General features: G+C 37.8%; 1 protein-coding gene and 1 pseudogene across 1 annotated transcript; both read left to right on the top strand.

The window, feature by feature from the left end:
- Positions 1–5844: 5844 nt before the first annotated feature.
- LOC133764286 (olfactory receptor 1165-like) lies at positions 5845–6795 on the top strand. The gene has a single exon (XM_062197958.1). It carries the CDS (start codon positions 5845–5847, stop codon positions 6793–6795), a length of 951 nt encoding a protein of 316 aa, XP_062053942.1.
- Positions 6796–15841: 9046 nt separating this feature from the next.
- LOC133764285 (olfactory receptor 1165-like) lies at positions 15842–16822 on the top strand (annotated as a pseudogene).
- The last annotated feature ends 695 nt before the right edge of the window (positions 16823–17517 follow it).

Raw genomic sequence — 17517 nt, 5'->3', positions numbered from 1 at the left:
ATTTTCTGTCTTCCCTTTAATGTGCTATACATGATTAGATGTAGGGATCACATTCGATGGATTTAAAATATCAGTGTTATGACCTATACAGCTCTACCGAAAAGTATAGCTGGATCTAAAAAAAAAAAAAAAAAAAACTGATGTGTATTATTTCCCATTTTTCCAAGCCTCCAGCTGAAATGCTATTTAGAATATAATAGAGAGTTTAAGATGTTGAATGTAATAACATTTATAGTACAATGATATGTGTATTTGTAGATAAATACATGTGTAAGTATCTAAGCAGAGTGAAACACTAAAAACATCAACTATAATTATGATGAGGTTATTGAATAGATGTGACCATGTATTGTTGTTTTTTCCATGATTTTCAAAAGTGCAGCCTCCATAAAGGGAAAAGTTCTTTATGAGATATGCAGCTCAAAATATTAATAATTTTGAAGAAGTTACTTTTGATATCACAGGATAGGGGATTTCTTCTAATGTCTCTTGACATTAAACCCTCAGGATTCTCCAGGGACTCTGTCTCCAAAGTAAGCAGTAACATGTAAAACACATGTTCATAAGATATGTTTTCAAGATCTCTCTCTTCCTTAAGGCAGTCTCTGTACTTCCTCCAAGTTTTCTGGTCTAGGGGGAAAGCATCACCAGTTGGCTTATTTATTAAATTGTAGCTTGTAATTACCACTCTCTGCCTATAAAAGCATTGGAAAGTATATAAGAAATGTTTGATTTTTGAAAGAGACTGTGCTTGCAGTTTGCAGCAAGGGAGCCATCACTTAAAACATCAACAGGAAAGGATGGCTTTTGGTGAGTCACGCTGGACATGTTTTCATTCATTTTTTTAAAGATTTATTTAATGTATTTTAAAGGCAAAGTTAGAGAGAAGCAGGGTGATGGGGGGGGGGGGGAGAAACACTTCATTCACTGGTTAACACCCCAAACGGCTGCAACGACCAGAGCTGTGCTATGCCCAAGCAAGGAGCTAGGAGCTTCTTATGGATTTCCCATGTGGCTGCAGCGGCCCAAGACCTTGGACCATCCTCTGCTGCTTCCCAGGCTCATCAGCTGGGAGAGGATAGGCAGTGGTTCCACGTATTTCCCCACAGGCCAGCCCCATTCTACTCTTACATAAGGTGTGTTGAAACCCAGCATGTCGAGAGAAGAAAAACCTTTGAGTAGTTCAACAAATGTTGTGAATTTGAGTTGTTAAAGTTTATTTTCATTGTTTCTTTGACTGTGCTACTGAATTCAAATTTCAGTCATTAAATGCTGTTAGAAGCACTAGCAATTTTAAATGAAATGTGAAATGTTAAGTTTACCCTTATGAAATGTATGGAATTCAAGAAAAATAAAGCGAAAGACACACTAAGATACACATATGAAGTGCAAAATATGCCATACATGTTATAAATAGTGTGATAGTGCAGATTAGAGGAAAATAGGGCAGAAGAAAAAAGTGGCATGTGATTGAAGGAGAAAGTTTTCTTGGAGAGCTATGTAAGGTACTTGCCCTGAAAATGTAATCCAATACCACACATAAGAGGAGAAACGGGGCCATTTAGATTTGAACTAGAATAAGTAAATAACTATTTTTATAGAATACAATTTTAAAATACTGATATGACCAAACATCATTTATTTTTAGTGACAAAAATTATGTGCTTTATGTGGGGTATTATCGAAATCCAACTAGGAAAATTTCAGTTTGTTGCATTTTGTAGTAGAATGCTGTTAAATACCACTAGAATTACTGTATTCAAAGTTAAAGGAACACTGAATTTTGGTATGATAGATTAGTTGGGAACTTGTATCCAGCTAAAGTTGATGATGGTAGGAGGGGAGAGGAAGGGACATATTGAAATTTTTTTTTTTTTTTTTGGACAGGCAGAGTGGACAGTGAGAGAGAGAGAGAAAGGTCTTCCTTTGCCGTTGGTTCACCCTCCAATGGCCGTCGCGGCCAGCATGCTGTGGCCAGCGCACTGCGCTGATCCGAAGGCAGGAGCCAGGTGCTTCTCCTGGTCTCCCATGGGGTGCAGGGCCCAAGCACTTGGGCCATCCTCCACCGCACTCCCGGGCCACAGCAGAGAGCTGGCCTGGAAGAGGGGCAACTGGGACAGAATCCGGCGCCCCGACCAGGACTAGAACCCGGTGTGCCAGCGCCGCAAGGCGGAGGATTAGCCTGTGGAGCCACGGCGCCTGCCGAAATTTCTTTTTCAATTCTTCTGACTGACTTTCCAAGAGTCATAGCTTAAGACTACAAAAATAAAAAAAGAAAGCAAAAGACCATGATTTGAAAGCAGTAGGAAAATGAGATATTGTTGTGCATTTAATGTAATTCTGAATTGAAAATGGATGATTTAATTTTAAATCAAAAATAGTTAAGGGTTATAAACTCTTGAGTCAGTTATTTTTCTCTTTTAATGTTATGAATGTGGATGTAGCTGATTCATTTAATCAACCCCAGTATGTCTTCCTAGGTACTCAGTTAATTATTTCCAAATAATTCTACAACCCTTTGCCAAATATATCAAATAACATTATTGCAAAAATAATGCATAAATAATGTTATTTCACATATTCATGTATCTGTTTTATTTATAAACTACACAACATGTAAGTTATAGACTTTGGGGCTGAGGTTATTGCACAGCAAGTTAAGACGCCACCTGTGATACTGTCCACGTTGCTCCTCTTCCAATATAACTCCCTATTAACGTGGCTGAGAAAATGCAGATAACAGCCCAAGTACTTGGGGCCCCTGCCGCTATGTGGCAGAGTTGAACGGGGTTCCAGGCTCTTGGCTTTTGTCTGGCCCAGCCTAGCCATCATGACCATTTGGATAGTGAACCAGTAGATGGAAGATCTCTCTCTCTCCCTGCCTCTTGTTATCTCTGTAACTTTGCCTTTCACAGACATAAAATAAATGGTCACAACGGCTGGGGCTGGGCCAGCCTGAAGACAGCAGTCAGGAGTTCATTCAGCTCTCCCACATAGGTGCTGGTACGGTAAGATGTGGGGCATCTTCTGCTGCTTTCCAGGCAGAAGTAGGGAGCTGTATATGAAGTGGAGCAGCCAAGATTCGATTCAGCGACCATCTGGGATGCTGATATTGCAAGCAGTGGCTTAACCTGCTATGCCACAATGATGGTTCTAAAATAAATCTTAAAATAGCCCAGCAAAAGTGGTTATCTAGCAAAAAGCATGAGGATTTCGAAAGTTATTAGCAAGTCTATTTTGTGAAAGAGAATGTGGCAGCCTTTTTTCTTCTTTGAACTCCAAAAATAAAAATATAAAATTTCATCCCTGACAATTATAAGTTTATACTAATAAAGTATATTGTAAGATAAGCGTTTAAATATAAAGCCATTTAAAGTTAATACTAATAAGGCTTATTATGAGATAAGTAAATATAAAGTTGCTAAATATAGTAGCAAGGGAGGGAAAGAAAAAAGGATCATTAGATGTGAGAATATGAGCCTTGGTATAAGGTTTTGACATTAGATAAAATGCATAGCAAAACAGTGAGAACTGTTACCATTTTTACTTCAACAAAGTTCATTTTAATCTTGATTTAGAGTCTTTGAAAGGTCACAGAGTTACTATTAGGCTTTCAGCATTCTTTACACAATCTAAAACCTTTAGTGATATAAGGGTTTAATCTAGTTTCCCTACAGTAATAGTGTGTTGTATCTCAAAACTCTAAATCTGCATGAATGTGACCCAATAAAGCATAGTCCTGGATTTTAAAGACCTTTTTTTTTTTAAATTTATTTGACAGGTAGAGTTAAAGACAGTGAGAGAGAGACAGAGAGAAAGGTCTTTCTTCCATTGGTTCACTCCCCAAATGGCTGCTACAGCCGGCGCTGTGCCGATCCAAAGGCAGGAGCCAGGTGCTTCTTCCTAGTCTCCCATGCGGGTGCAGGAGCCCAAGCACTTGGGCCATTCTGCACTGCCCTTCTGGGCCACAGCAGAGAGCTGGACTGGAAGAGGAGCAGCTGGGACTAGAATCCAGCGTCCATATGGGATGCCGGTGCTGCAGGTGGAGGATTAACCAAGTGAGCCATGGCGCCGGCCCCTAAAGACCTTTTTAAAACCAATATACACAACTAAATCGAGTTCATGTCCTGCCCACTTTTGTATCTAATGAAAAGCATGATGGCATAGCTGGTTCATTGTGTCTGAGATTAGAAGTAGTAGTTGTTTTGATATTAGGTCATTGTTTGCTACAGACAAGTCTGAAAATTGTGCCAGTTTTCAAATATGTAGAAAGGAAGAGCATTTACCCATTGATTCTCCATATCAAGACACAGAGAAGGAGAGAGAGATCTTCCATCTGCTGATTCACTTCCCAAATGCCTGGGACACAGGCGGTGCCTCAGGTCAAAGCCAGAGCCCAGCAACCCATCCACGCTTCACATATGAGTGGGTGGCAGATGAGCACATGAGCCATCATCTGCTACTTCCCAGGTGCATTTCTAGAAGCTGGATTGGAACAATGGAGGAGCTGGGGCTCGATACAGGCCCTCCACCAGGGGATATGAGTGTTGGCTGAAACAGCTGCACCACAACCCTAGCCTCGAGCTTCTCTCTCTCCCTCACTCTCTCTCTCTCTCTCTCTCATTCATTCCAGATTTAATCATGAGATTTACAATTCAAACACATTTTGATTTGCAAAATGGAAACTTCATATTTTTGTTTTATGTCATGTGGAGTGAAACAGCAAATGGTAGACACTTCTTTGTCTCTGCATCTCTCCCTCTCTTGCCACTTTGCCTTTAAAGTACATGAATATTTCTTTAAAAATGATAATTCTAGAATAATAATAATATATTTACATGCTGCTATTTGTACATAGATGAGATCTGGAACAATTTTTTAACCATAAAATCTACCGTTACTTATGGCTAACATACCTATGTTTGTTCCATGAAAAAAATTGTGTTTGGTTGTTTTGTGTGACTGTTGTTTTCATTAATTCCACATATCCCATGCTTCATAATTGTTAACAATAAATGGTGTTTTCATTTTTTTCTGCACAGTATGTTCTGCAAACTAACTGCACAACCAGCAGAAGAGAATCAGTGGGAAGCGTTAAAGAATATCTCCAAAACACTCCTCAGGGTAGAATTTTATGTCACAAAGCATTTTGAGTAATATAAATGGTCATCTCTGTGTGCATATTTAGAGAAAGCAGTTACTAATGAATTTCTGATCAGCCTACAGAGACTCTGAAGTACACATTCTAGGAGTCTTTCTTAATGGGACATACTTAGAGTGCATAAAGTTAGATAAAATTTTAAAACATAACTGGGAATTTCTGGCAAGGTATATTTTCTATCCACAACTTTACTACGCTTTTATTTATTTGTTAAAAACGTTAAATTTCCAAAGAATTTTTCTGCCATGATCATATGATGACTATAAACTGCTTCTTACTTTTCTAATTCTGCAATGTCTTTGTTGTAATACAAATATATTTATTGTGGAGCAAAAACTCTGAGTATCACATACATTTATACATAGTATACAATTCTTAATGAGCATTATTTTAAAATTTTTTCCCAATAAGAAATCTGAAGTACCGAAAGATAAGGCTAAGTACCCAAAACAAACAAGTAAAGTAGTTTTCAAGAAAGGCTCCAAAGTGCAGCAGAGTGCTCAGAAATGCAGACTATGTTTGTCTTCACTGGTTTCCACCAAGCTTATCATTAGCAACTCCAGCCCAGACTTCTCGGTTCTGCTGCTCAGTCGTCCCCCTCCATTCCTTTGTTCCCTTTTCTTCCCTTTCTTCCTTCCCTCTTTTCCTTCCTCCCTCCCTTTTCTTTCTTTAAATTGAGGGGCATGGTCCTGCATAAGGGGAATCTGAGCTCTGTGAGCACCTTCATCCTCTTGGGCTTCTCAGAATACCCACACCTCCAGGCACCACTGTTCCTGGTGTTCCTCGTCATCTACACAATCACTCTTCTGGGAAACTTGGGCATAATTGTGGTCACAAGGATCAATCCCAAACTTCATACACCCATGTACTTTTTCCTCAGCCATCTATCCTTTCTGGATATGTGTTATTCCAGTGTATTCACACCCAAACTGCTGGCAATCCTGGCTGTGGAAGACAGAACCATCTCCTTCGAAGGATGCATGACTCAGTTTTTCTTCATCTGTACTTTTGTGATCACAGAAATGTTCCTGTTGGCAGTGATGGCTTACGACAGGTTTGTGGCTGTTTGCAAGCCCCTGCTCTACACAGTTGCTATGTCTCATAGGCTCTGTGCTCTCCTGGTGGCTGGGACTTACACCTGGGGTGGACTCTGCTCGCTGACACTCACATACTCTCTGTGGGAGCTCTCCTACTGTGGCTCTAATGTCATCCACCACTTTGGCTGCGAGTACTCGGCCATCCTCTCTTTATCTTGCTCAGACCCCTCCTTCAGCCAGACGGCGTGTTTCATAATTTCGACATTCAACGAAACATGCAGCCTCCTGATCATCCTCGCTTCCTATGTGTTCATCGTAGTCACCATCGTCCAGATGCCTTCCAAGGGTGGACTCCGGAAGGCCCTCTCCACCTGTGCCTCCCACCTGACTGCCATCTGCATCTTCCATGGGATCATCCTGCTTCTCTACTGTGTGCCCAACTCCAAAAGCTCATGGCTCCTGATCAAAGTGTCCACTGTGTTGTTTACAGTCATGATTCCCATGCTGAATCCCCTGATCTACAGCCTCAGGAACAAAGATGTGAAAGAGACAGTCAGGAGATTAATCAACTCCCGACTCTCTTCTCACTCAATGTAATTATCATAAAGTTATATGTATGTATTTATGTCCAAATTATGTCCATTTTTTCCATCTGCATTGTTTATGATAGTTGATCTTTTTTAAGTGAATACATTGGCTTTTATATGCATAAATCTTGTCTGCCGTATTTAGTATCAGAATGTCTTATAATCTTTATAATATAACTATGTGAACAATACAGGATGATTGAAATAGAAACATCTTTCATAATTTCCTCCTCATATACTATGGAAGTTAGAATACAAAATAATTAGCATGTATTCAGTTTTTTTGTCACTTATGTTATGGTTCGTCTTGAATTTGTGTTTAATAAAAATGTCACAAACACAGGTGATCACCAAGTGTACCTGTTTCCATAGTTAATTCATCATTACCAAACTTTTTCATTCAGTAATTCTATAAAAATAAAAAATAATCTTTTTTTGTTTCACATCAAACATTTCAAAATATATGTTATATATTTAAATGGCAGACCAGAGAGAGAAACAGAGATTCTCCACCCCAGTGAAGTATCTATTAAATATTCTGCAGAGGAAAATATGGGAAAATAGCTTTTAAATGGAAATCTCATATTTGGAAATATTATTTTAAATATTATATTTATATTCTTAAAGTTTTCCAAATTTCATATTGGGCTCTCTATTACAATATACTTATAGCATGATACAAATAAATCATATATTTTCAAGTTTAAAAGAAAAGTTATTTTGGTTGGAGAATTCAGTTGTATTATTTAAGTTCTGAAGAATATTCAGTAATTGACGAATTACATTAAATGTGTAAGTGGTTGATAACCTTACTGCAAGAGATATGCTGGAAATCTAGGAAAAAAACACTATTCATATTTTATTTTTAAATGATTTTTAAAGGTTTATTGGTTTATTTACATGAAAGACAGAGCAACAGAGAGAGAGAGAGCCAAAGAGAGAGAGGGTCACTTCTCAATGATCGCAACAGACAGAGCTGAATTCATCTGAAGCTGGGAGCTTCTTCCAGGTCTCCCACGTGGGTGCAGAGGCCCAAGAACTTAGGCCATCTTCCACTGCTTTCCCAGGCCATAGCAGAGAGCTAGATCAGAAGTGGAGCAGCCAGGACTCGAACTGTCCCCCATATTGGATGGTAGTGCTACAGGCCAAGGCTTTAGGCCTCTGTGCCACATCACCATCTATTCACATTTTTTTATAGAAAAAATTCCAAATGAAACTTAAATGTTTAAAATTCATGGCTTCTGATCATGATGGACTAGGTCATTCCCACAAAAGGAAAAACACAAAAGATACAACAAAATAAGAATGGAAATTAATGTAAATATTAATGAACAATACCAATTCACCAGCAGTTAAAATATAGATTTATTTACTTACATGAAATACACTGGAATTTATTTACTTACATGAAAATCAGAGTGAGAGAGAGAGGGAGAGAGAGAGAGAGAGAGAGAGAGAGAGAGAGAGAGATCTTCCATCCTCTGGTTCACTTCCCAGATGGCCGCAATGGCCAAGGCAGAGTGCCAGGCTGAAGCTAGGTTCCAGGAGCTTTGTGCAGGTCTCTGACGTGGGTGGCATGGCACAAACACTTCGGTCATCTTCTGCTACTTTTCCCAGGCCATTATCAGTGAACAGGAGCAGAGGTGGAGCAGCTAGAACAAGAACTAGGTCCATATGGGATGCTGGCTTTGCATGGGGTGGTTTTACCTGCTGCGCTACCATGCCAGCCCCTTCATCAGCAGTTTTGCCAAGCAAAAGTCTTATGTCTTGAAAGAGAAAAGAATAATTATCACGGAAAATCAAGATAGATGGTTTGAAGCATGAATGTGGGTCTCCAGAGTCTTAATTTTCCAGTGTAACATCGTTGGAGTCCAGAAGATCCTGACTCTTGCTTTCATACTCACTTTGAGAAGCTTCAAGAAGCACCCAGACACCTACACACCGGGCTATGAAAGGGAGGCTTTGAATTGTTCTTTGCACTTGAGGAAGTGGTCTTGCTGATGAGCACAGCATCCTGAGATTACATTTTGATTGCCTTGAGTACTTCCACAATGACTGTGTCTGTTGTAAACTTGGCTACACTTCTTATTGAGAAAGTTATAATTTTTTATCTACCTGAGGGGCAGAACCAGCTTTAGGCAGTAGAAAAATGGATTCATATTTTTCAAATAAATATATAGTAGGTCAAATACCCAGTTTAGGCAGGATTCTAGAGTGAGCAAAGTACCTGAAGCTGTATTGTTTGGTTTGGTTTCATTTCGTTTTGTTTTTTTCTGGAGCTATTTGCTGAGAGGCTGAACTGCACATTCTATGGCCTCGTAGTCATCTAGAGAAGAAGTCAGATTCAAGGAAAAATGCAGTTTGAGAGTTTGCGAAAACATTTCCTAGTCTGGACTGAAACCCTGGACAGATGGCCATGGGTTTTAGAACAATCCGAAGATAAATTCTCTTCTCAATCTGAACCAGAGATGTGACTCTTCTCAGTGGTCCTGGAAACATTAAGCCAGGAAATGGATGAAAGTTGTACTAGACTGCTTGTTTTCTAAATGCTTACTGGAAACAAACAAACAAAAATCCTGATAAATAATAAATCATTTGAAATTTCAAGCTAAATTCACTTGTGATATTTTGAACATAGTATTTAGCACTCAATCAAAGTTAACCAAGCATTTTGAATATAGGACCACCTGAGGAAGATAAGCTTAAACACTATATAATAAAAATAAAAATTAGAATTATTGAATTGTAAACCAACCCTACATTCTATGATAGATAATGAAAATTATATATATATATAAATAACTGGTTGATTGATTTAAAAATAATTTATTAGAAGCATTATATAAAAGTACAGTAACTGAACTTAAGACTTTAATGAAACATTTTAGCATTTTCTATGGTCTCATGGAAAATGATTACAGCATGTAATACAAATATGAAGAGAAATAGTACCCAGTTGAGAAGATATATCTGAGGAAAAATACAATGAATCAAAGTGACACAAGAAATAGAAAAAATACACAGGTAAGGAACATAGAAGCTAAAAAGCTTGGGCTAATATATATTTATTTTGAGATTAAAAATTAATGATAAAAGAAAATATTTGAGGAGAGAATGATTGGAAATATTCCTCAACTAAAGGAAAATATCAATGGACACACACAAATAAGTTATGTATTAGGATAGTAAAACTGTGGACAACAAAGCTAACAAAAAATTTCATTTAAGGAAGAAAAGGAGATGAGCACTTGGTACAGTGGTTAAGATACTGGGACTGTCATGTCTATTTGTTGGGGGTGAACCAACAGGTGAAAGATCTTTGGCCCTCTCTCTTTCAAGTATATTACAAAAATAAAGAAAAAAATAAATATAGAAAATGAGCAAAATAAATACAATTGGTTAATTTGATAATTGATTTCCTATCAATTACAATGATAGGTGGAGAGTGAAAAGATATCTTCAGTGATTTGAGAGAAAATACCTTAGAGTGTTAAAATATATGCCCAATAAAAATATTATTTAGGAATTAAAGTAAAGCAGAACTCTTTTTCATAAAATATGTTTGAGAACACTTTTCTAATGAACTGATATAATCATAAATCTTTAAGTGTATCCCTCCCCAATTTCCAATAACCTTGCTGCAACAGAGAAGTACAGCATGTATTCAACACTTATGTTAATTGCCTTCCTGAAAAATATTTATGCTTCATGAGTTTTAATAAAAGTGGAAAACAATAGGACAAAACCTTAAAGGACATGAGCAGAATATCAGATGGATATCCAACATGACCCAGAGTTTGTTATTTACAAAAATGCAACATAGATGCACTTAAATAGGGAGTTTTTCCTCTTCATGAATTTTTGAAGTTTCGTGTTTTGTTTTGTTTTGACAGGCAGAGTGCACAGTGAGAGAGAGAGAGACAGAGAGAAAGTTCTTCCTTTTTGCCGTTGGTTCACCCTCCAATTGCCTCTGCGGTTGGCGTGCTGCGGCCGGCGCACCGCGCTGATCCGATGGCAGGAGCCAGGTGCTTCTCCTGGTCTCCCATGGGGTGCAGGGCCCAAGCACTTGGGCCATCCTCCTCTGCACTCCCTGGCCACAGCGGAGAGCTGGCCTGGAAGAGGGGCAACAGGGACAGGATCGGTGCCCCGACCGGGACTAGAACCCGGTGTGCCGGCCGCAAGGCAGAGGATTAGCCTATTGAGCTGCAGCGCCGGCCCGAAGTTTCATGTTTTTAAGAATGAATAGATATACATTAAACTACAAGTGGATTATTATTCATATAAAACAGGAAGATCACTGTATTAAGTATGATTTATGGATTAGATGTTAGTTAGATCCTAAATTAGCAAGAAGGGACCCTATTCAAATTGCCTTGTTTTTAGCTCACAGCAAGCACACTACCAACATTCTCTAGGGGGTATAATTCCCTAAAGTCATTCAGTTACATATAAAATACACAATAATGATACCTAAATTTATTTTCTGACTCACCCATGACAGAGAGACTCTTTATGCTTCTAGACTTCGTTCTTTATCATACAGTAAGAAAACTGTTGAGTTTCTTTAGCCTTTAGAAGCATATACTTGGGATGAAACCCCCATGACTAAATTGTAAACTAGAATGAGTTTCATAAAAAAATGTTTCAAAAAATAATTTTCAAGATTGTAATAATCAAGTCAAAGGAGCCTTCATTAAAGACATCTGTAAAATGTATCTAACTTCTGGTGGGTTACTAATCTAAATGCTACATCTTAGTTTTAATATAGGAATATTTGAAATCAGAAATAGAATCTTTTGGCAGAGAAATATTTGTGTTAAACTAGTTGTAGTGGTGTGGCAAGCACCTACTTCAGTTGTAAATAAATGTGCAGGATATTACATTCTGTTTTCTAAATCTTTAAGAATTTTGATGTGAGTTTGACTCTGAACCTCATTAACCTTAGTAGTATAAATTTACAATGTTTGATCAGTTTGGTAGATATGTAAGCAGTATGGCTCATTCATTCTCAATTCTAAAAAATCATTTAGAGAAAAGCCCTTTTAAATATGTGAAGTCATGGAGAAATATTCAAGGATTTTAAAAATAATTGCCATTTTAATGCCATGTAGCATAAGCAAATGAGAGCCATGTTACTTTGAAATCCAGATTTCTGGGAGGGTGTCGTCTGGAATGTGACATTAAGAGGTGGCAGTGCTTAGAATTTGATGGAAAAGGCCATTGTAGTAGGCAGGTATGCTTTGATAAAAACATTAAATTACAAAAGAAATATTTTGTGTGTGAAAGGTGAAACGTGCTGGTGTGAGTAAATGTAAGTAGTAGCAGACGAGTGATGATGTGTAGTGAAATTAGAGAATATGAACATCTCAGTGGATGTGTTAAGGTTCCAGATGCCTTCTAGAGAGGTTACATTGAAATTGTTCATGGGCTTTGAGTACTATACAAAATAAAAGTTAATGAAAATGAAATTAGAAGGGTTGGAATAGACATCTTAACTGAAGATCTGTTGTTATTTAGCTGAGTAGATGGTAGTAGATGGATGGTGGGTGAGGATAAAGATGGAAGTACATTGACTATTGTTCATTTTTGCCCTAACCAGTCTTCTCATCCCTGAAACTGAGATGAAAAGTGAATTGGGGGAAAAAGGGGAAAATAAAATGAATGTGCTAATGGATTGAGGCATTGGTGGGAATTTGTATCAGAAAAAAAAGAGGATGTGGTGAAGAAAGTTTTTTGTTTTTTTTTTTTCCTGTTCCCTATTTGTACCACTTTATACTTTGAAATTACAGTTGATGCTATGATGCTATATTTCAGGGTATCTTGTGTTCACATATTTTAAATTCAAAATGCTTCATCAAAAATAACATTGGGAAGAGGAGAATGAAAAAATAAAGTTTCAAGTATTTTCACAATATAGGATACACTATTAGATGATTTAAAATCAGTATCTAATCAAATTGATTTGTTTGTAGAATAACAGCAATGGGAGTAAAATAAATAACAATATATATATATATATATATATATATATATATATATATATAGGATTATGCTATTTCTGTATATAAGCAGATGTGGTACAAAAAGCTTCAACAGCTTGTTGGAGCCACACCTTAATTTGGGGCTGAAGAAGAGTTTGAATTCAGAATGATGTGATCCAGAGTCTTAGATCTTTACAAAGTGTCATACATATTTTCAAGAAAATGCAATAAATGATTCAGCAGTAAGATTTGGTTAGCTATTAAAAACACTATTACTATGTGAAACTGGGCTCCTTTGATAATAGGGTGGTAGGATTAGATGGAGACAATTAAAGGAATCATTTGTGTAGAGAAAAAGGGGAAATACATCATGCACAAGAGATTGAAACAGGGCTTCAAATGCAGAAGTAGTAAATAAGACATTAATTTCATCAAAATGCAAAGAATATATGCTGAAGTTATAGTTTACTGGCTACAAAGAAACACGACTTCAGAATGTCAGTCAACTGAACATTACTCACTTCTAGTATTTGATTACAAGTGCACTTCACAGAAAATATTGCACTTGGATTTCAGTGGTACATTCATTTCAAACAAGACAATGTAACCATTTTATAAATTATAAATTTAAACTCAGTCCAAAAGAATAAGTAAGCTGTATTTTGAAATTTAAGCACCAGAAACTTCTAAGAAATTTAGGAATACCTATTAGAATGGGAAAAAAAAGATAAAGTAATTATAACTATTGTTTTACTATATCTGATGGTCTTATCAAATACAGTAATTGAACCTGTTCCATGCAATTTCAGTGGACAGAATCAAAACCAGATAGAACTCTATTTAAAAAAAAATATTTATTTATTTATTTGAAAGGCAGAGTTACAGAGAGGTAGAGGCCGAGAGAGAGAGAAAGGTGTTCCATCCGCTGGTTCACTCCCCAAATGATCATAAGGCCAGAGCAGGGCTGATTTGAAGCCAGGAGCTTCTGTAGGGTCTCCCACGTGGGTGCAGGGGCCCAAGCACCCACTTCTACTGCTTTCCTAGGCCATAGCAGAAAGCTGGATTGGAAGTGGAGCAGCCAGGATTTGAATCAGCGACAAAATGAGATTCTGGCCCTGTAGGAGGCAGCTTTACCCGCTATGCGACTGCACGGGCCCCCAGATAGAACTCTTTAGACACAGTACTATAAGAAGGGGGACTTGTTCTGAAGACTAAGAAGAAAGCATAGAAAAAGATAAAGATCACTTTGCATTTTTCAAAGTAGTGTTTGTCCTCATCCTAAGACTTTTTCTACTTATCAAAATTCCAGCATACCAACCAGATTTTATGAAATTCAAATATTACAGCAACCTCATAGATTGATCTATGCAGTCAGTAGGAAGCAGTGGTTTATAGCTTAGCCTTCCTAACCTGCAGGAAGTTACCAAATCAAACAATTTCAACTTATATATTTAAAAAGAAGTGATTTGTTCAACCATGAGCAACAACATAAGACAATTAAAATGTGCCATTCCGGGAGCTATGTGCCCTTGATATACGTCAGGGATTCTGTTTGTAGGACTGACTTCGAGTGTAAATTGTCTAAAATGTCCATTACTTAAATAGTTTTCCTGGCTATTAAGAGTTCATAGAACATTGTTTATTGGAGATGAAGCAAAACTTTAAGGCACTTTCCATGGTGTGAATGATAGGATCATATCTGCTTCTTAGTCCAAGCTGATTTCCAAAGTTCAATTTTGTGCTTAACAGCATTGTATTTTATGTTCTACCTAACAGACTTTTATCTCAAACATAAGAAAATGTTGACTTTTGTTATTGTTTAATTCCCTTTTTCTGTTATTGCATATTTTATGGTTCATAATTGCAGAAAAATACAATATTGTTTTCCTTTAAAAGAGATATACATATATATATACATATATAGACAAATAGACAGATAGGTAATATTTGATGTAAAAACAAGCTACAATACAGTCCAAAGCGAGATGATAATTCTTTAAAAATTCAAAATCCAAAACATATTTTTCAAGAGGCAATAGTTTGAGATTTTAGAGCCTTCAAAGATAACCATTGGCAAGAATATCATCAAAAAACAAGTTTCATTATTAATAGACTTATTAACCTGAAGTTGGAACTGTCCCAAATACGCATTTTATGAACTTATGATTACAGAATACTATGAGGACTGCACAATATCATTTTTTTTTGACAGGCAGAGTGTACAGTGACAGAGAGACAGAGAGAAAGGTCTTCCTTTACCGTTGGTTCACCCTCCAATGGCCGCTGTGGCCAGAGCGCTGTGGCCAGCGCACTGCGCTGATCCAAAGCCAGGAGCCAGGTGCCTATCCTGGTCTCCCATGGGGTGCAGGGCCCAAGCACTTGGGCCATCCTCCACTGCACTCCCGGGCCATAGCAGAGAGCTGGTCTGGAAGAGGGGCAACTGGGACAGGATCGGTGCCCCGACCGGGACTAGAACCCCGTGTGCCGGCGCCGTAAGGCGGAGGTTTAGCCTATTGAGTTGCGGAACTGGCCACAATATCATTTAATTACAGAAATTTACTACTACTGCTTTCTCTCTGCTTTCTTAAAAATAAGAAATGCTTGTGGAACCATGATGATAATATTCCTAACATCTGGCTCCATCGAGTCATCTCTGTCATAATCTATTCTATTGCTGTGAACTATAATGTTTCCCAGGTTCTTTTTCATTGCTTATTATCACTTGCCATATAATTAAATTTAATTGGAATTCATATACTAGTTAATAATTTCTTGATCTATAAAGAAGGGAAAAGATACTGTAAGCATGTAGCATGAACACATATGTGTATAATTTGTAAAATAATCTTAAGAGTTGATTACTTACATTTCTTCTTTCATAGATGAAGAAAATGTTTCATAATAGATAAAGTGAATAGCTCACATTCAAATATTCTGAAAGTGAACAAACCAGGAAAAAAGACAAAAAATAAAGCATGAATTTCCATCTTGCATATCACACCAGCCTTGGTCATCTTTGGGAGCATATGTTTGAGCCGTTACATCTGCTATGTCTGCTATAACTGGCTGCTCAGGATGAATTCTCTGATTACCTCCAACAGGGACAAAATGCAAAATGAGGGAAATCAGAGCAGTGGAGGCCCGTTTCTCCTCTTGGGTTTCTTAGAATACCCAGACCTCCAGGTGCCCCTGTTCTTAGTGTTCTTGGTCATCTACATAGTTTCCGTGCTGGGAAACCTGGGTATGATTGTGATCATCAGGATCAATCCCAAACTCCACACTCCAATGTACTTTTTCCTCAGCCATCTATCCTTTCTGGATTTCTGTTATACCTCTGTGGTTACACCCAAACTGCTAGCACTCTTGGTTGTAGAAGACAGAACCATCTCCTTCGAAGGATGCATGACACAGTTTTTCTTTGGCTGCACATTTGTGATCACAGAAATGTTCCTGTTGGCAGTGATGGCCTACGACAGGTTTGTGGCTGTTTGAAAGCCCCTGCTCTACACAGTTGCTATGTCTCATAGGCTCTGTGCTCTCCTGGTGGCTGGGACTTACACCTGGGGTGGCCTCTGCTCGCTGACACTCACATACTCTCTGTGGGAGCTCTCCTACTGTGGCTCTAACGTCATCCACCACTTTGGCTGTGAGTATTCAGCCATTCTTTCTGTAGCCTGCTCTGACACGTCCCTCAGCCAGTTAATGTGTTTAGTTATTTCTACATTCAATGAGGTGTGCAGTCTTCTCATCATCCTTGCTTCCTATGTATTCATCATAGTCACCATCATCAAGATGCCTTGTAAAGATGGACTGCGAAAAGCCTTCTCCACCTGTGCCTCCCACCTGACTGCCATCTGCATCTTCCATGGGATCATTCTGCTTCTCTACTGTGTGCTCCAATCAGAAAACTCATTGCTCCTCGTCAAAGTAGCAACTGTGTTTTATACCATTGTGATCCCTATGCTAAATCCCTTTATCTACAGCCTAAGAAATAAAGATGTGAAAGAAACTCTCAGAAAGTTAGTCTATGCCAAACTGTTTTCTCAGTCATTGTAAGTGCACACACACACAAGTACACACCCCACAAGTAGTTATATAGCATGTTTTACCCATTGTAATCAGGCTCATTAATTTTTTCAATAACTAGGATAAAATTTATCACAAAACTGCCTGTGTCCATGATCATCAAATATCACTATTCTTTAAAAAAATCACTAGTGGATAAAATTGAAAAAAAAAGGAGAAATAAAATTCGTCTATGCTCTTCCTTTGAATCCTGCACATATGTCACCCTTGCTGAAGACCATTGTCTTCCTTTTGTTCTCACTCTGTCTCTCTCCTGATAAAATGGGTCAACTGCATAGACAGATCTTTATTTTAGAATAATCTATGTTGTTTTCTCCAAGGAAAAGAAGGTCAGAACATCATTCTCAGTTTTAAAATTGCCCTTTGTCCCTTTTTCATTCACTGTGCCTGCTCAACACCCCTAGATTTAAACTCCACTTCAGAGTTTTTGGTTTTCAGAATTTTTCCTTTCTCTCCTTCCCCAAATGCTGCCATTTGAAATTCATTTCAAACAAATAATATAGTATACATTTCATTGTGTGCACTTGTCCTCAGCATTTTGATTTAAAAATAATTTTTAGTGGTAGATGTATCTTTTTATGTTGAAGTGTCCTGTCGAATGAGCTACCATAGTCTGCATATGCACCCTACCAGTGAGCTCGTTTATTGTTCCTCCTCTTGTGGAA

Source organism: Lepus europaeus, chromosome 7, assembly GCF_033115175.1.
Source record: "Lepus europaeus isolate LE1 chromosome 7, mLepTim1.pri, whole genome shotgun sequence".
Lineage (NCBI taxonomy): Eukaryota > Metazoa > Chordata > Mammalia > Lagomorpha > Leporidae > Lepus > Lepus europaeus.
Note: the sequence above shows the minus strand (reverse complement) of the source record. Positions and strands in the feature narration are given on the sequence as shown.

What these genes read in the sequence shown, in the direction of transcription:
- LOC133764286 (XM_062197958.1), top strand. Translation starts at nt 5,845, where the DNA reads ATGGTCCTGCATAAGGGGAATCTGAGCTCTGTGAGCACCTTCATCCTC.